This window comes from Coregonus lavaretus (genome assembly GCF_964263955.1).
Source record: "Coregonus lavaretus genome assembly, chromosome: 9".
Taxonomy (NCBI): Eukaryota; Metazoa; Chordata; class Actinopteri; order Salmoniformes; family Salmonidae; genus Coregonus; species Coregonus lavaretus.
Genome location: NC_139996.1, coordinates 33,345,796 through 33,365,545, shown reverse-complemented (window position 1 = coordinate 33,365,545; position 19,750 = coordinate 33,345,796). Strand labels below are relative to the sequence as shown.

The 19,750-nt window shown below is 41.5% G+C and overlaps 2 protein-coding genes across 3 annotated transcripts in view; one reads left to right on the top strand and one right to left on the bottom strand.

Annotated features, from left to right (window-relative positions):
• LOC311135066 (craniofacial development protein 1-like) overlaps nt 1–14,596 on the bottom strand; it is a 43,468-nt gene extending 28,872 nt beyond the window's left edge. Inside the window, exons 1-5 of one of the 2 annotated variants that reach the window (XR_014613735.1) lie at nt 14,154–14,533; nt 13,825–13,957; nt 13,404–13,641; nt 13,092–13,222; nt 10,610–10,735 (exon numbers count right to left, since the gene is read on the bottom strand). Coding sequence is in view for 1 of the 2 variants with exons in the window: in XM_084168935.1 (XP_084025061.1) it covers nt 10,610–10,735; nt 13,092–13,222; nt 13,404–13,641; nt 13,825–13,957; nt 14,154–14,220 (695 nt within the window). In the remaining variant the exon portion in view is untranslated. Of the gene's footprint in view, nt 1–10,609; nt 10,736–13,091; nt 13,223–13,403; nt 13,642–13,824; nt 13,958–14,153 lie in introns of both variants that reach the window. The other variant, XM_084168935.1, reaches the window with a different exon arrangement.
• A 335-nt stretch (nt 14,597–14,931) lies between these two features.
• On the top strand, nt 14,932–19,476 carry LOC311135067 (transmembrane protein 170A-like). Its single transcript, XM_084168936.1, has 3 exons — nt 14,932–15,060; nt 16,820–16,990; nt 17,135–19,476. The coding sequence occupies exons 1-3, from the start codon at nt 14,946–14,948 to the stop codon at nt 17,263–17,265; spliced, it is 417 nt and encodes a 138-aa protein (XP_084025062.1). The 5' UTR covers nt 14,932–14,945; the 3' UTR covers nt 17,266–19,476.
• The last annotated feature ends 274 nt before the right edge of the window (nt 19,477–19,750 follow it).

Sequence of the window (19,750 nt, the reverse complement as noted above, 5' to 3'; positions counted from 1 at the left end):
ACACAACCCAGTTTTAAGTGCTCAGCTGCAATATGTTTAGTGCCTTCAGAAAGTATTCACTCCCCTTGACTTCTTCCATATTTTGTTGTGTGTACAGCATGAATTTAAAATGGATTAAATTGAGATATTTTTTTGTCACTGACATACTACTACACACAATACCCCATAATGTCTGTATTTCATATTCAATAAAACATTTTTACATGTTTTTTATTTGTCATTATGGGGTATTGTGTGTAGATGAGTGAGAACCCCCCCCCCCCCCCCAATAACACAACATAATGTGGAATAAGTTCAAGGGGTATGAATACTTTCAGAAGGCACTGTATATATTCCAGAGGGCAGGGCATATGTGACAGGTCTATAATTAACAGTCCCTAACTCAAACACACACACACACTGTCACACACAAACTGTCACACACACACATAAACAAAACATTCACCCAAATACACACAGGCATACACACAGAGTAAATGAGTTGGCACAGTGCAGAGTGTTCCTGTTTAAACCCAGTGTAACTGATAGGAGTGAGTTAATCACTGGGAACCATTTTGTGCCTCGCAGCAGGCCGTGGAGGTGTATTAACTGTAAGAATGTTCTCACAGTATCCCCGGGGGAGAGTGGAGGGGCTCCTCCAGATGTCTGTAGCCATGAGGAGAGAATGCAGGACCCCTAAACACACACACACACACACACACACACACACTCTAAGGCTGCTCCCTGCCTGTAAGGGGTTCACCCAGCTGCTCCTCATCCTCTCATCAGCAGACCCAGGCCAGGAGGAAGTCCTTGAAAGGATAATACACTTCCTGCCCATTTAAAGATCTCCTCTCACAACTCAAGGCCAATAGAAAAGCCACGCAGTTCCCCCAAATCTGATTGATGGCTAACCCCAGTTCTTTTAAAGTGGTAATTTGTGCAGAAATCACAATTATGAGAGGGTTGTTATAAGGTGGTGTAACCATGTAAAGTGAGATTAAAGGCTATACAATGGACATTTCATCTCACCGGGTCACCTGACCGGGCAGTGTGTACACACCACAAACACACAGATGCTTGTCTACGGGTGACTACGTCAATCTCCTCAACAGTTATCACACCACAGAACTCTACCTAAACCTAAACATAGAGACCTCAACATAAGATACGACACACAGCTCGTGCATTCTAGATGGTGCATGTACAGCAGGTTTCTATAAAGAGGTCTCATTAGTATGTGAGGATGCTCTTTGCTCTGCAGCTGAATGAGGCACATCCACTTAAGCTAGTATCTTTTAGCACTCTCTCATTACAAACATAGCAACGTGTAACACTCAGACATATTAACCTATGGTGGTGAAGCACATCTGATAGCCCTGATGAAACATAACACCATGACTGGTCCTTCACTTGGGTGCGATGACACTAGTGCTGAGCGATTCACCGAAATGTTGGTTATTTTTTGGTTTTTAAACAACTAATTGACCGACATCGGTTCAATTATTATTTGAATTCCATTTCCTTCAGTTTTTTTCTGTGAGCTGAATGCACACATTGCAGTGGCATCTGCCAAACACAGATTCATCCTTCGGACTCGCAGATGGTGAAGAGTGATTCATCACTCCAGAGAACGCGTTTCCACTGCTCCAGAGTCCAATGGAGGAGAGCTTTACACCACTCCAGCCGACGCCATGGAAACCCATTTCATGAAGCTCCTAACGAACAGTTATTGTGCTGACGTTCCTTCCAGAGGCAGTTTGGAACTCGGTAGGGAGTGTTGCAACCGAGGACAGACAGTTTTTACGCACTTTCAGCATTCGGCGGTGCCATTCTGTGAGCTTGTGTGGCCTACCGCTTCGCGGCTGAGCCGTTGTTGCTCCTAGACGTTTCCTCTTCACAATAACAGCAATTACAGTTGACCGGGGCAGCTCTAGCAGTGCAGAAATGTTACGAACTGACTTGTTGGAAAGGTGGCATCCTATGACGGTGCCACGTTGAAAGTCACTGAGCTCTTCAGTAAGGCCATTCTACTGCCAATGTTTGTCTATGGAGATTGCATGTCTGTGTGCTCGATTTTATACACCTGTCAGCAACGGGTGTGGCTGAAATAGCCTAATCCACTAATTTGAAGGGGTGTCCACATACTTTTGTATATATAGTGTAGTTTAACACATAAAACGTGGTAATGAACTATAATGACCATAATCAATTGCGCATCTACTTGTCCGGTCTGTGTTTCTTTTACGCCTGCTACGGAAGAGACAGAAGAAAGCATTTTCGTGAGGTGATATAAAGAGCAGCTTTTGCTTCGCGAGTTATCTCTACCTGAAAATCCATTATCTAAGTGATTGATAGTTGGTATTCAGCAGTCATAAAAGTATGCCTTATTTACTTTGAAGAACTACAAAATAGGGATTTTGTCAGACAGATATAAGCAGCAGTTTAATAGAGATGAGATGATGACTTGGAATGAAATAATAAAGTCATCAAATAAAACAAATGTAATACACACAACAACTCAAATATTTTATGAAAGTAAAGTAATGAGAATATATGATGGTTAATAATTGATAAGCAGTAATGGACAGTCACTACCCTCATGGGACTTTTACTAATTGTTTTATTCTGTGTTGTTACAGCATTCAACCCATATAACGCATAGTGCATTTAATGTAAAATAAAAAAATATCAAAACCGAAATCCGTAATAAAAAAATACTTATCGCTCAGCAGTAGATGACACACACACACACACACACACACACACACACACACACACACACACACACACACACACACACACACACACACCTGAGTGATGTAGGAAAATAGTTGATTTTCCTAAATCATAAATCAGCCTGCTCTCAGAGCTCTCAGCGAGATGGGAAACATGAGTGAGCTACAGAGTTCCAGAGGATGCTCCAGAGAACTGAGGAGGCCTCAACTCCGAAGAGCAGTTATTTTGGCACAACTATGAGAAAACTACTACTGTTGCCGCTGCAGCATACCTCACAGGTAGTCTCTCATCACCCTCTCTACTGTTCCAGATGTAGGCCTATAGAAGCCTTCCTTTCCCTTCCCTGATTCATAAAGTTAAGATCAGAGTGGAGCAGAGACCCTTTAAAAAAAACTGCAGAACTTTGTAGAATTCATGAGAATGTTCTGATCTGGGAGCAGAATGTTCCAGTCAGGCTCGAACTCACACACACACAGGCACTTACACACACATGCAAAAACGTGTACACACACGCACATACGCACTCAGTCACACACTAAATTGAGAAGTGTGTGTTCACAGAAATACAGACAGACATGCCCATACTGTATGACTTGGGGGTGTAGAGTCAGGCCAGACTTAATGTATGATAACTTTCCTCTCCATCTCTGTAATAACAAAGAGAAGGTTTATTTTTAGGCCCCTGAGATGTCCCTCTATAATTAGAAAAGCAGCCCTCTAAGTTGAGAACATATGGAAATCATTAGCCTTTGCAGACATACTTACTCTCTCTCACAAAGTGTGTGCGTGCACACACACTAATACATTTACACACACAGACACACTGAACATAGGTCAAAAATACAGGAAAATATCAACAAACGCAACTGCCCTGTTAACATTGAAATACTCACACACCACAACACAGGCTTATTTCATAGACAGTCAGCTACAGTCAGCAGCAAAACAAGGGGGGTTAACAATTCCATTAATGAAGAAGGGCAATTCCACGGTAACAGAATAATGCTGAGACTGTACGTCAAACAAAACCCAATGATTGCAAAGACAAACAAACCATACAACTCTATGCACAAGGACTACTTTTAACAATTTCCACAGAAAATTGTACAAAAACACATTTACTTGAAGAACAGATGCAAAGTTTGGTAACAGAATGTCAGTTTGTGCTGCTGTGCCATCATTGTGTTACCAAACTTTGCATCTGCACTGTTCTTCATATGTTTGGTCCTGTCCCAAGATCGTTGTGTTTTCGACAAGTGTTTTTGCAACAATGTCTGTAATTTTTGGAGTCAATGTAGAATTGTGCTCCCTGTTGGCCCTTTTTGGTCTAACACCTACTGGTTTAATGGTGTCCAGGGTAGTGCAGGATGCAATAGCTTTTGTAACTATCCTTGCCAAGAAATGTATAGTCCTGGAGTGGAAAAACATTCACCCACCATCTCATAGTCAATGGCTGCAGGACTTGATTCACTTTTTAAAATTAGAAAAAAATACGATACATTTTAAAAGGGAAAAATATGTATTTTATCCCTCCTGCTGAGGCAAGACCCTCCAGGAAATGTACTTGCCTGACTGTCGCTGCTTTTGTAATTATTATTTATTTTCCAAGTATCTGATGTGCCTCCATTCTGTTTAACTGATTTGTACCTGCTGAGAATCTGCTACCATACCTGTCCATGTACCTTTGAGCTGTGTTTCTTGGTCCTGGCCCTGGGGACCCATCGAGCCTCTCATTGGGGTTGGGTGTATGAGGGTGGGGGTGGGAATGTGCACCCATTTGGGTCCCCAGGACCAGGATTAAGAAGCACATCCTTTGAACAATGTAAAAATTGACTTGTAAATCATTAAATATGTAATAACTTGAAATGTGAAATATGAGAAAAAACGGAATAAATGTATTTATCAACAACAAAATGTGTGTGTGTGTACACAAGACTACAGTAACGTTAGGTAGTCTAGAGAAGATAGTCTTACTGTTGTGACACAGTGGCGATGATGATGTGCATGCATGTGTACGTGAGTGTGTGCCCGTCTATGTTCAGAATCAATGTCACCCGGCGTTGTGTAGTGAGGTAACACTACAGAAACAGAGAGCAATCAATCAACCAATCACTAGAGTTCCCAACAAGCGGCTCTAAATCTCGGCAGCATGCTAATCGATAGCACTTAGCCTGAACCGCCAGTATTACGCAATGCCGCTGTGGTCCACTGCTCTGGCAGATTATAGCCATGCCACACACACAGGAGTACCCACAGAGCATGACAGCAGGTCAATCAAATCTATGAACACAACTGCTCTCAATTAGATAGGGGATTGATGAAAAGTTGGCTGGTGTTTTTGGTGTGAGTGCTAGGCTTGGGCGGTATACCGTATACCGGGGTATTTGGAAATAGCCAAGAGATGGTTTTTCAATGCCATCAATACCGTTTAAACTATTTCTTATAAGTTTTTTTATAAATACAAATATTTGTAGCTACTTTATTTTTAAACTTTACAAGCCAAACCTTCATACCATAAGTGCTACACACAGCCTACATCATTGTCACCATATTAGCTAACGTCATAGTCAACATACAGTGAGGGAAAAAAGTATTTGATCCCCTGCTGATTTTGTACGTTTGCCCGCTGACAAAGACATGATCAGTCTATAATTTTAATGGTAGGTTTATTTCAACAGTGAGACAGAATCACAACAAAAAAATCCAGAAAAACGCATGTCAAAAATGATATAAATTTATTTGCATTTTAATGTGGGAAATAAGTATTTGACCCCTCTGCAAAACATGACTTAGTACTTGGTGGCAAAACCCTTGTTGGCAATCACAGAGGTCAGACATTTCTTGTAGTTGGCCACCAGGTTTGCACACATCTCAGGAGGGATTTTGTCCCACTCCTCTTTGCAGATCTTCTCCAAGTCATTAAGGTTTCGAGGCTGACGTTTGGCAACTCGAACCTTCAGCTCCCTCCACAGATTTTCTATGGGATTAAGGTCTGGAGACTGGCTAGGCCACTCCAGGACCTTAATGTGCTTCTTCTTGAGCCACTCCTTTGTTGCCTTGGCCATGTGTTTTGGGTCATTGTTATGCTGGAATACCCAGCCACTACCCATTTTCAATGCCCTGGCTGAGGGAAGGAGGTTCTCACCCAAGATTTGACGGTATATGGCCTGTCCATCGTCCCTTTGATGCGGTGAAGTTGTCCTGTCCCCTTAGCAGAAAAACACCCCCAAAGCATAATGTTTCAACCTCCATGTTTGACGGTGGGGATGGTGTTCTTGGGGTCATAAGCTGCATTCCTCCTCCTCCAAACGCGGTGAGTTGAGTTGATGCCAAAGAGCTCCATTTTGGTCTTATCTGACCACAACACTTTCACCCAGTTCTCCTCTGAATCATTCAGATGTTCATTGGCAAACTTCAGACGGGCCTGTATATGTGCTTTCTTGAGCAGGGGGACCTTGTGGGCGCTGCAGGATTTCAGTCCTTCACGGCGTAGTGTGTTACCAATTGTTTTCTTGGTGACTATGGTCCCAGCTGCCTTGAGATCATTGACAAGATCCTCCCGTGTAGTTCTGGGCTGATTCCTCACAGTTCTCATGATCATTGCAACTCCACGAGGTGAGATCTTGCATGGAGCCCCAGGCCAAGGAAGATTGACAGTTCTTTTGTGTTTCTTCCATTTGCGAATAATCGCACCAACTGTTGTCACCTTCTCACCAAGCTGCTTGCCGATGGTCTTGTAGCCCATTCCAGCCTTGTGTAGGTCTACAATCTTGTCCCTGACATCCTTGGAGAGCTCTTTGGTCTTGGCCATGGTGGAGAGTTTGGAATCTGATTGTTTGATTGCTTCTGTGGACAGGTGTCTTTTATACAGGTAACAAACTGAGATTTGGAGCACTCCCTTTAAGAGTGTGCTCCTAATCTCAGCTCGTTACCTGTATAAAAGACACATGGGAGCCAGAAATCTTTCTGATTGAGAGGGGGTCAAATACTTATTTCCCTCATTAAAATGCAAATCGATTTATAACATTTTTGACATGCGTTTTTCTGAATGTTTTTGTTGTTATTCTGTCTCTTACTGTTCAAATAAACCTACCATTAAAATTATAGACTGATCATTTCTTTGACAGTGGGCAAACGTACAAAATCAGCAGGGGATCAAATACTTTTTTCCCTCACTGTAGCTACTAGAACTAACGCATTAGTAATCACGCTACAATCATACAGTACAGTGTACAGCAAGCAGTTTAGCAGTTACACGAGCGGGCCCCTGTGGCAATAAATTAATAAAACCAAATGTTTATCTTGACTTGGAAGAATTCCAGTGTTGAATAGCCATAGCCAGCTAGCTAACATAGCCTCCCTCTGTTTTAGCCGGATGTTTGAGAAGGCTAAACTAGCTAGCTGCATTCCCTAGCTAAGTAAGTGAAAGTGAATAAAATAAAACAAACTATTGCTAGCTTTCTCTCTCGCTTCTCCTTAATTTTTGAAGAAATGAATTTGTTCAAAACTGTTCAACTATTGTCTCTCTCTCTCTTTGAGTCAACAACACACAACATTTTATGCACTGCACATGCTAGCTAGCTGTAACTTGTGCTTTCAGTACTAGATTCATTCTCTGATCCTTTGATTGGCTTGACAACATGGTCAGTTCATGCTAAAAGAGCTCTGATAGGTTGGAGGACGTCCTCCGGAAGTTGTCATAACTACTGTGTAAGTCTATGGAAGGGGGTTAGAATCATGAGCCTCCTAGGTTTTATATTGAAGTCAATGTACCCAGAGGAGGATGGAAACTAGCTGTCCTCTGGCTACACAATGGTGCTACCCCAGAGTGTGCTGTTGAGGCTATTGTAATTTTAATCAATTATTTGGTGACATGTGAATATATTTAGTATAGTTTTAATGTCTCACTGTAAAAATTAAAATTAATTAAATTCACTGAGGATGGTCCTCCCCTTCCTCCTCTAAGGAGCCTCCAATGCCTCCTGGATCAAGAGCCTTGCTATCTAATATTTGTTGAGTGTGTGTGCAGAAAACTGTGAGTAGCATTTATGAGTTACTTGTAAAACTTTATGAGCTGTCCTGCAAATAGTTTAGGTCAGAGACTGTATAAAATGTTTGCAATGCGCTCTTTAGCATTTAGTTAGCACTCTCTATGGGATGTTTCATGTACTTGTTAGCATTTCTAACCATCGGATTACAGAGGCTAAGATGGGTTTGAAAATAGCACTCCTTGTGTTCAGTGCCGATATTACTGAATATTCCGGTATAATAATAATAATAATATGTCATTTAGCAGACGCTTTTATCCAAAGCGACTTACAGTCATGCGTGCATAATTTTTTTGGGTATGGCACAAGGTCGGTATGAAGTTATGACAATTTGGATACCGACCAAGCTGAGTGCACCACTATGATGCCTTATGCAACGACAGGCACCACAGGGTTCTGATTTTAGCCATCTTTCCTTTATTGTGTTTATTTTATATGGCTCAATACAGTTCTCGATAGTGCCTCCCTGGAACAGATCTATAAAAGGAAGAATAATATATAATTTAGAGCGAGAAAGACAGAGAGGGAGGGAAGGAGGGGGGATAGTAAGAGAGAGAAAGAGATTGAGAAAGAGAAGGAGGGAGAGAGATGGAAAGTGAATGAAAAAGCAGACAAGAGAGCAGTTTTCTGTGTGCAGTAATGGCAGTCAGAAGGCCAGGGCCACATTACAGCTCAGTAGGAGCTCAGACAGACAGACAGACAGACAGACAGAGCTGAACAGGATGGCAGGGAGGCATGTGTTCCTTTAAGAGAGGCTGAACTCAATGAAGATCACATCTGGGGCCTGTCCTGCTGACTCAGGCCTTCCACTACACTGCTCAGAGAGAGGGGAGCTTACCTCCAATCACACAGGACTCAGGAGACAGAGAGAGCGAGTGAGATAGAGGAGGAGGAGGTGAAATGGGGGTGGAGACAGGACAGGAGAGCCGAAGATGGAGAAAATAATGGAGGGACAAAAGGCGGGGAGATGCACAGTCAACACTTTTCTGCCTCGTTTTAGGCGGGAAACTAGTGGGTGTAACGTGGGATAGAGAGAGCACCATGGGAACTCCGTAACAGCACAGCGCCCGCCACCCTTACGTAACTACAAAGTTATCTAAAGTCCAGAGAGCCTTACGAGCTGATAAGAACAAACAACGTTGGCCCTGTCCCTGCAGCAGGTTGTGATGTGGTTTTAAGGCGAGGTAATTAACTTAATGGGTCTGGTCTACAGGAATGATGAGGGAGGGCTGCTGGCTGACTGACTGACGGCTACTTCCTGTTGTCGTAGGTAAGCCCACCCTCTCCTCCTCTACAACAGGAAATGGTTCTGGACACACTGTACATCCTGTAAGGGAAAGATCACTTCCTGTCTGGACACAAGCCACCGCCTCAGAGGAAAGACACGCTCGGCAATTAAACACCATGGCAACAGAGGGAAGTATTGACATGCAGGGGAATGGGAGAGGAGAGCAGCTGGAGCTGTCATAGCTAGACAACGATACACACACATTACACATACACACTATAATATGCACAAATACACCACACACACACAACACGCACAGACACTATCCAAACAGACAAAAGTACATGATGCACCGCCTGCTGCTACAACACACACATCCACTTCAAACTCACAGCTCCTTCCCCTGACATCCAGTGCAAAGTGCAACTATACCAAAACTATCAAAACATGGTTGTCAAACATGCAAGCTTGAATGGAACATGAATTCACAATTTCACATACACTAAAATGTAGGGCTGAGAATTGCCACTGACCTCACGATACTATATTATCACGATACTTAGGTGCCAATACGATATGTATTGCGATTTTCACGATACTATATGTTTTGCGATTCAATACTGAGGTTTTATTGCGATTTGATGTTCAAACATATTGCTCACTATATGTCTGCTGCAGAGAGACAAGAGAGCATGAGAAAATGAGTTTTCACCAGTCATGGAAAGAAAAGCGCTGGAAATATGTTGGCTCACTATTTAAAAAGAAGATGCAGTACAAGCTATAGGATGAACAACACCAGAGTTTTGGAGCAGGTACAGCCGACTAGCGCTTTCTAACACTACCTAGCAAAAAAGGTACCTATAGCTTGCTCTCCATCTTGGAGTCAAAGTATTGATATAATATTGTCCAAAATAATATTGCGATATGTAACTGTATCGATTTTTTTCCCGCCATCACTACTAAAATGCACTCCAACACTCTCCCTCTCACACAACCAGTTGTATCAGAGCAGTGTGAAAGGCGAGCAATAATCCCATTCCCTGGTTTCTCGGTAGCAGAGAGAGCGGAATGACAGGATCAAAGGCTTTCTGTAAGAGCTGTCAGAAATCAATGGAGTGAAACCGGCAAGGATTATACCCTCATGTCCTAGACACATACACACGCCTTTTACAGACTATTCAAACATGGCTGTGGAAACACAATTGACACCACATTATGCAGTTAGCATTACTGTAACTTAAAGATGGAATCCGTAGCAGGGAGAAACAGCGCCACTAACCACCCCACCACCGTTGCTATTGTTTTTGTTGCCGAGCTGAGAGAAAAAAATTGCAGTACATATTGTGCTCTTCTATCGCGCGTGCAATGAAGTCCAAGGGGAAAAACAGTGTTCGTTATTTGCAGTAACTTCGTTGTTGTAATATCGCAACCGGACGTGGTTGTTTCACCATTAAGGATTCCGGCTTTATGCAATGAAAGTACTTCTGTTCCTATACAAATGAAAGCGCTAATTAAGGAAACACAGCAGTGATATTTAACCTCTCTACAAGTCAAATATTAAGAGACAGAGGTGGGTGTATGGGTGATGTCATGTAGTGACTGGGCGGGGATGTACCTCGGTCCAGGGCCAAGGGAGGAGGGCTCTAGTCTTCTGGGTACAGTCTGTACATATGGTGTCTCCTCCTTGCCCTTCAGAAAGCTCTTGGCCTCCTTGGAGTCAGCATCAACCTCTTTGGTTACCCTGGAGACCGAAAAAGACAGACAGATACTTAAACCCAGGACTGTATTAGTGGCCTTCTAATGAACATAAGTAAATATCATCAAGTTACGTAACACTGTACATTTCTCAAGAAAAGGACACACACACAAGAAGCCGTGGGTTGGCTGGCATTTAAACAAATCCCCACCCTCTCTATAATTCTCTCTCACACACACACATAAAAACATACATTTCTTTCCCCAAAAACGGCACAGCTGATATTTCATAAACCCCTTAGGCTGGTCACTGTTTACAAGCCAATGCTTTTGGTTGAGTCCCTCACTGGTAGTACAAGAATCCCCTCCCACACAAACTCACAAATCAACATTCTGTAATATCTGACAATACTTTCCTCCATCTCTTTTTTATCCTAGGCTATGCCTCTGCCTCTCGCTCTTCTGTTTCTTCTCCCTTTCCTCCTTAAACCCTGCACTCGTTTCTAGCACCCCATCTACACAACCATGCGGTCGCTTAGGGCCCCTGGTCCCAAAAAGTAATAAATACATGTATTATTATTTTTTAAATGGAACTCAGTCGGGGTCTCAACGTACTATTGCGAGTAAGAATAGTCAAACACACCAGGTGCAGGGGGTGGGAACGTTGTGGTGATTTCCATGTGGAGTGGAGAAATAACAACAAGTAGGGCACTGCCAGCTGTCAGTGTAGATAGCTAGCATGCTAATGTTATCTAGCTAGCTAAGATTAGAGATTGCTGGCTAGGCAATAGCAGGTTCTTGAGCTGGACTTGTCAAAAGCATTTAGGGAAAACTTCGCCACAGATGGATAGGAGAAACCAGTTTCTTTGACTTTGCCATCTATTGTTATCTCCAAAGTTTTGGCATGTTCCATAAATTGCGGCCGCGAATCCGCCATAGAAATAAAAAGAATAAGATGAAGCACCGGTAATATGGATAGCCTAACTATTGAACGATTTGGACATGGACATACGTTTTTCTACATTGTAATGACACGGTGCAAACTTTGGTAGGCTGCTGGCAGGCTATTTGGCTGCGCTACAGCAATGCCAAATCAGCCCGTGCTCATGCCATGGTTCTCATAACTAGGGTAAGTGAAATGACAATGACTTTGCTCATGATGCACGCCGCAAATTATAAGTAACAACACCCTCAGTGCATCGGAAACGAAACACCAATACAAATGTAACAGCACAAAATAGATAAACAAGTTTGGAATATTATTTTGCGGGTACCTGTTCATTATATGATAGGCACTTGTGATTTCTAGCTACACCAATCAAAGCAGTAGAGCATGGTCAAAACCATTCATCTTTGGGGGATGGGGGGAGCGGGGTTCCAAAATGCAATCATATCAAACACAATTTTACCATTTATAAAATGGTCATATTGTTTTAATACAGACTAGCTCAAAAATAAGTGAAACTTGACAAATTAGCCGATGGATTATGATAATTTGCTGGTAAAAAAGTGGTATTTTAGAATTGCAGGAAATTAGCTGTAAAACGGCACATTTTGTCTCTATGTCCCATGACAAAATGAGTAGAATTGCATTAAATGTGCTATATAATTGCTAAATTTTCTCTCCGCCAATGGCAAAATGTGTAGAATTAAAGGAAAGTTACTTTAAAATGAAAAAAAATATATTTTGCGTCAAGAGAGGGGCCACTAAAATGTTTTGCCGCGAGGTGGGGGGCCCCCAAATCTCTCTTAGGGCCCCCAAAAGGCTAGTGCCGACCTGGAGTGTAGTGGATGATACAGCATCTAAATTCCTCAACACACACTGCACTCCATCAGATATAATACATTTTTACATTTAAGTCATTTTAGCAGACGCTCTTATCCAGAGCGACTTACCTGTGAGTGCATACTTTAAAAAAAAAAATTCATACTGTCCTCTCTTCTCAAATAGGACTTAATGACAGGGATAGGATGTGCCCATGCACCACTGTGGAGGAGACCAGTCCAATATTAAGGTCAATCAGTACATCCTCTGGGAATACATTCCTTAAGGGGATTGCTCCATTAGGGTCTGGGTTATAGTTGCCTGTGTGCAACAGTAATGATATATTGCAATAATTAGGGATTTCATAGAAAATAAAGAAAGTCCTTTAATGTGCTTCATATTATATATAGATACTACTACTGGTGAGACCCTGACTAAGTAAAAACACTTTCCGAGTCCTGTAAACTGACATTTGGTGTTGTAACTCAGAAGTCTAATTGCGCCAGTATGCTGTGGAATGCAGACACTTTCTCAGGAACAAAGTGAAGGTTTCAACTGTTAGGTTACACTGCCATCAGGTGGTCAAAGAGTGTAAAGCTACCGGTATGTGCGTAGTCCACCAGTGGTCTAAACTTACCGGACCTCTTCCCCAGCAAAGTCAAACACCTTAGTGATGGTGACTTTAGAGGGCTCTTTAGGTTTAGGTTCTGGTTGTTGAGGTTCTGATGGAGCCGAAATGGGCTTTTTCGGACTGTCTGTGGGTGGAGCCTGGTGGAGATAGTAAAACAAAACAGGTATTAGACATCAGAGTAGTGTTCCTAAGACTGAAAACTTGATTCCAATGCAAAAAACATGCACAGCTACCAAACTGTAACAGGAACCCAGGTTCCAACTATCATATGCCTGGTGTGTCACTTCGGGCCAGGAGTTTGTATATTTGGTGCAATACCTGCTGTTTAGTAGTAGCCTGCAGCACTGGAGTAGGTGGCTTGGATTTGTGACCAACATCACTCAGAAAACTGGCCCACAAATCATCTACTTTCTTCTTCTTTTTTTCTTCATCCTCCTCCTTCTTGGGCCTGGGAGCAGAAAACTCTCTCTCCTCCCCCTCCCGCTCTACCTTCTGATCCTCCACACTGCCATCATGCTCTGTCTCCTCTAACTTCAGTCCTCCTTTCTTTCTTTTCCTATGAGGATCGACAAAGAGTGCGGTAGGAAAAGAATGTAAAAAGCTGATAGTACATTGTCATCCACCAATTCCAGCAGACTAACAACATGGAATGTACAATAAAAACAGAGCAAAACAAAGCAATCACTGCACACCATTGGTCTAAAAACTGAGCCAAACACTAAAGTGTTGAATCACTCACCTCATGCCAATGTGTTGGCCTTTCTTATTTTTCTTCTTGGTGACATTATCAGACTGATGGCCACGCTGGTCATCCCCTTCCAGACCATCCTCTTTCACACATTCATTCATGTCATCTTCACTGAGGTTGTCATCTGTCATTCAATCACACAACCATGATAAGAAGACTTGAATTGAATGACAAATAGAGTAGCTTTCATCAAGAAACATACATGAAAAACATGACACCTACAGTGCATAGCTAATGTGTACGGGGGTTATGATTCTCTCTCACGTGTAATAAAATATCTTATCAACTGCATTTATATCTGCTTGTGGAAGTAACCTTACCAGATGGGACATAGTCTTGATCTTCATTTGAAGAATAGCCATCGGAATCATAATCTGAGTAATTCATAATTTCCCCTCCAGAAAGAGCCTACACGTTCTACCAACAGTAAACACAGCAGGGAATGTATAGCTGGCTACAGCAAGTTACAAAGCACAGGTTGTCTCACCGTTTGTCTGACAAACCCTGGCTATAGCTATCACACAGTTACAAAATAACTGAGAAAGCTATCAAATGTTTCTAGCTGTATAGCTTATTACAGCTACAACTAAATTAACGAACAAATACTCAACAAGTTTCTACACTATGAAAACGTGTGGCTTTGTTGACTAGCTACAGAAAGGAGCGCGGATCTAAATCGATCATTGTGTAATTCTATGGTAGCTGTTGTCACTTCCTGTTTTACTAAGGCAAGTCCACAGGATCAACAAATCGTTAAGAACGACGGGCTTATCGCGTCTTTATTGTTGGAAAATAAATACCGTTTTCATTATCGATTGCATTATTATATTTGTACATGTTAATGCGCTTTTGAAATTGTGTTCAACAAGCTAGCTAGCTAGCTTATTAAAATTATGAAATCCTTTTTGTGGCCCTCTGAGTCTGTTAACGGCGTGACGTCAAACCAAGTCGTGTTGACATCAAGCTACAGAGTAGCTAGCAAACATATATATTCAGGAAGATCAACTAACCCAACACCTGTGGACTTGCTAGATCCAACATTAATGTTCTCATGGTGTTATTCGGATATTCGTGGTCTCTCACGCATGCTCGTGGTGTCCTGTGCATAAGACATGCAGAACGGATATAACGAGATTGGGTTTGTTCAGCAAATTCTTAGCTTGAATTTGGTCCCAAGGAAAAATGGCACCAATCGAGGCAACGACACATCGCTTAGCGACTTCTCAGGTAAGATTCAATCTACAGCCTCTCTCTGTTGTAGCCAGTCTAACAGTATTCGCCGTAAACCTTGTAAAGTGAATGTTTCGTTAAGCCAGTTAACCGATTTAACGTAGCTAGCTAGTTACTACTAGCAAGCAAGCTAAATTAACATAGCTAACGTTAGCTATTGTGAACGTTAATAAACAAGTACAGTAAGTAGCTAATCAAGTGCTAGCTAGCCAGCTTGCAATAACAATATTAGCTGTTGTACAAAGCAGACGGTTTTAAATTGCCCCTAACGTTAATCCATATATTAGCCACCAATGGTATGAGAGAAAGTGTAATGTGTTTGTGAGGGAAATATTATTCTCCAGATTACTGTGTGTGAGAGATTTATATAATGTGTCATCTTTAGTAGCTTAGATTATTTCGCAGGGTTATGTAGGGCTCAGTTTTACATAATGAATACAGAGAGAATGCTAAACATATAGTATTGAATTCAGAAGACGTGTCAGAGACAACAGGCATGCGTGTAATGTCTGTCTAACCCAGCGTTTCCCAAGCTCGGTGAACGTTTTAGTTTTTGCCCTAACACTACACAGCTGATTCAAATTATCAAAGCTTGATGATTAGTTTATTATTTGAATCAGCTGTGTAGTGCTAGGGCAAAAACAGAAAACGTGCAACGAGTTTGGGAAACCCTGATGTAACCTCTGGGCAATTCCTTGGTAACAGAATGACGCTGAAACGCTGATGTTTCACTTTAAAATGTACGCCAAACAAAAACCATACAACTCAATGCAGAAGGACTAGCTAGATTACTTAGGTACACAAAGGTAGAAATATGCAATATCATGCATATTTGGGTATTATTCTACAAACTGGCTATTATTTTAATGAGCTCTGCCCCCGAACAAGACTACATTTGGTCCGGACCGGACCAGATCTGTATCAATCATAGACTTCTAAGTTTCACAAGTTTGGACATCATAGTAAAGCACAGTACAGTAGAGTATAATACTGTACTCTACTCTAGTGTGCTCTACTATACTGAACTATACCTTTCTTTACTGGGCTGTCCAAACTTCTGGAACTAGACGTCTATGATTGGTTCGGATTTATTGAGAGAATCAGAAAGGGGGCAAATACTTTTTCATGGCACTGTATGTCAGTTTTTGGTAACAGAATTACAGGACACTAGGCACTATTTGTTTAACTTACAAAGGCAATTAATTTATCCAAAACGAAATATAAATGTTGATATTAGGCAGGGGTCTTCAACATTGTGTTTTGATGTATTTCTAATAACTTGAAATACTTTTTCTGGTAGATGTTTTTTAAGACCCATTTTCCATTTGTTTGACCAGAAATCAAAGCCTTTGCTTATTCCTAACTTTAGGATGGAAATTGGTTGGAAAATGTTATATGCCTTAATAAAATAAACACTCTTAGCATTCATATGACATGCTGCTATGAACTTCACCTGTTGGTGCTCATGGGTCCGTTTAAATGGAAATGCTAAACATAGCTCTGTTATATCATGATATGCTAGCATTTTTATTTATTTACATTTTAGTCATTTAGCAGACGCTCATATCCAGAGTGACTTACAGGAACAGTTAGGGTTAAGTGCCTTGCTCAAGGGCACATCGACAGATTTTTCACCTAGCCAGCTTGGATTCAAACCAGCGACCTTTTGGTTACTGGCCCAACGCCCTTAACCGCAAGGCTACCTGACTACACTTACTTCCATCAGTTGCCTCACTCCCTCTGCTCTTTCTCTCAGAGATGTGGTATGGAGTCTTTTTGTGGGCTGCCGTCTCTTCACTGGTGTTCCACCTCCCCGCTGCTCTCCTGGCCCTCGCCACCCTGCGACAACACAAGATGGCCCGCTTCATGCCCATCGCCATCCTACTGATGGGCATCATGGGCCTTGTGTGTGGCGGTGTCCTCACCAGTGAGTTATTCACCTCATCTTCTGATAAGCCATAAACATTATTGTACACATAGACATCACTACTCATCAAGTCAGTGCTCAAAGCCATGATGTTCAAATTATTTTATACATTGCTAAAAGCAAAAATGTTCTTTGTGCTTGTAGGTGCCGCCATAGCTGGGGTGTACAAAGCAGCAGGGAAAAGGATGATCTCCTTGGAGGCCTTGGTGTTTGGAGTGGGCCAGTCCTTCTGTGTTCTCATAATCTCCTTCTTCAGAGTCCTAGCTACACTCTAGCACTAGGACACAGGATTTAAAGGAGGGAGAGTGTGAGGGGGAGAGAACATGCAATCAGCAGGACGGCATATGCAAGACACAGCTGTTCCTTCAGAGGCCTTATTTTCTATAACCGTTACCGGATGACTCTTTGTTTGATACATGATTATTTTCCAAAGTGGTATATTTCAGGGCTGACCAGAGGCTCTGTCTTCTTCAATCTGTGTTAGTTTTCATTCAGATTGTTGTGTGTGTTGCTGTGGCACTATACTCTGAACTGGCCTTCTCATTTTGTGTGTTATATATGTATCATACACATGGCTGAGAATGAAACATTCCAGAATGCAGAAAAATAGCGCTCTACAATTTGGTTGAGTAAACTCCCAAGTTTTACTGTTCAACGGCCTGTAAAAGACTAGCCTATACATGTCTGAGCCTGCATGCCTTTAGAGAAACATTAAAGGAGCGCATTCTCTGTTCTGTTCCTCCACAAATCATTCATCTTAATACAATGTCTTGACTGAGGTGTGATGTCTTTACAATGAGGCACAGTGCTTGATGATATGACACTGGTATTGACATTTAAATATTTAAGTCAGACATAGCTACAACTTTAAGCTTTGTTATTTCCACATGTATTTTATAGCATTAGAGATAGATTGGCCATACTTTAACATTCCTACTTGTGGTGTGTAAAAAAAAGTTTGTACATAATATTTAAGCCCATTCCAGCTTATTCTGTAAGCATAGAGGCAATGAGGAGGAGGAAAGTTGTAAGTACCCAATCTCTCTGTATGTTGCTGAGCAAACCATAGGGCCCTCAAAACTCAACTCTGGACCTCAAAGCCAGTTCCACTTCATTTTTTAAATTGTTCCCTTCTAATCAAGGACTGATTTAGACCTGGGACATTAGGAGGGTGCAATTAATTGTCAGGTAGAACAGAAAACCATCAGGCTCCGGACCTCGTAGGGTAAGAGTTGAATACCCATGCCATAAGGAAGAGTTGATTCATGTATTTTATTCTCGTTAAATACTATTTTTCCATATTAGGGTATTTTCAGATGGTTGATCAGTGGGTTAAATCCAGTGTGTATGCAACATACTTCTTTGAGTGAAATCTCAACACAAAACAGTTGCAGACTGCTCTTGGTTCACTGGTGGCGTCAATGCGCTTATAACTGTTTCTCTTTCAAGAACCTTTGCAGCATTGCTCAGTTTTTGTTAATTTTATGTTGGCCTTGATGGTGTTAAGGTGAACAGTATAATATATTGTTACTTTGGCATTGATTATGCTAAAGGAATAAGAGGCAACCTCACTAAACCATGAATGTGAATCTAATTTCCTTAAAATCCCTTGTGGAATTTCTTAAACCTTTACCAAAGAGAACCGAATACAAAATGTACAACTGATTTAGTTTGAACTGAAAGCCCCCATGTCCCAAAATCCTACTTTAATTAAGGATTTTGACAGTGTATCTTGAGTATAAATCTGGAGTCGTGTATAAGGACAAGGTCAAATTCCCATACCACCATAGAAAAGCACAGCTTTGCAGAGATCTCTATTCCAAGCCAAGAGTAGCAAAGACTAGCGAAATCAAGCATTATTTACAGTTAAACTAAAATGTTTGTTTTATTATTCAGCATGGCTGCATGCAGATTGTCCAAAACGATCAGCAGATTAGTGGCGTCAGTGTAGTGGTCATTATAAATGCAGTAATGATACAAGGGGTGGATTGAGAGCAGTAATAAAAAAAAAAAACATCATTTTTCAAAACACTAGTGTGGTGGACTGGTTATAGGAACAAATTAGGATATTTTAAGGTTGGCTTGGCGATAACACTATTGGGTAATGAATCATTATTGTAATGTAGACATTTGTGGTGATTAAAGTTTCTCAGCAGCAGGCTAGAGCTGGTTTACTTTCTGGCAGTATCATGAGGGGTGATGTTGAAAGCCATGCTCTGCTTATCTGAGCCTTGGACACCTCAATTCCACAGAAAGTTTATTTTTCTAAAGTTCTTAAACTTTCCTCATTGTAGCATGACTGCACACTACTGTTTTATAGCTAGTTGGTTTGTCTTGTTTTCAATAAGTTAATGCTCTTTATTTACCATGTGATTTGAATCCATGGATTTTGTTTTTACAAGGTTGATTTTATTACAATAAATTAAGTGCCAATTGTTAATATTTTCATGTAATAAAAAAGTTGACATTATAATCATTTGAGTAGTGTATTGATTTCCACCAGACTGACTTCAACTAATTTTTACAATACTGCATGACACCAGAGTAGTGTGTATAGAGTATAGACCTCCCTCACTGATTATCTCCTGCTCCATCTTTCTGCCTCTCCATACACACACACAGATGGCACTCCTGTGCCTTTACTGCCTCCACTAGCCAACTCCCAGCAGCAGCATGGCTCTGTGGCGGACGGAGGGAGTAATGTGGCGTTACCAAGGAGAAACTACACACAGATGACTCATCACGAGGGGGCAACCGTAT

Coding starts and splice junctions, on each gene's coding strand:
- LOC311135067 (XM_084168936.1), top strand. CDS start 14,946: ATGCAGAACGGATATAACGAGATTGGGTTTGTTCAGCAAATTCTTAGC. Junction 15,061..16,819: donor ATCGCTTAGCGACTTCTCAG/GTAAGATTCAAT, acceptor TCTTTCTCTCAG/AGATGTGGTATGGAGTCTTT. Junction 16,991..17,134: donor GTGTGGCGGTGTCCTCACCA/GTGAGTTATTCA, acceptor TTGTGCTTGTAG/GTGCCGCCATAGCTGGGGTG.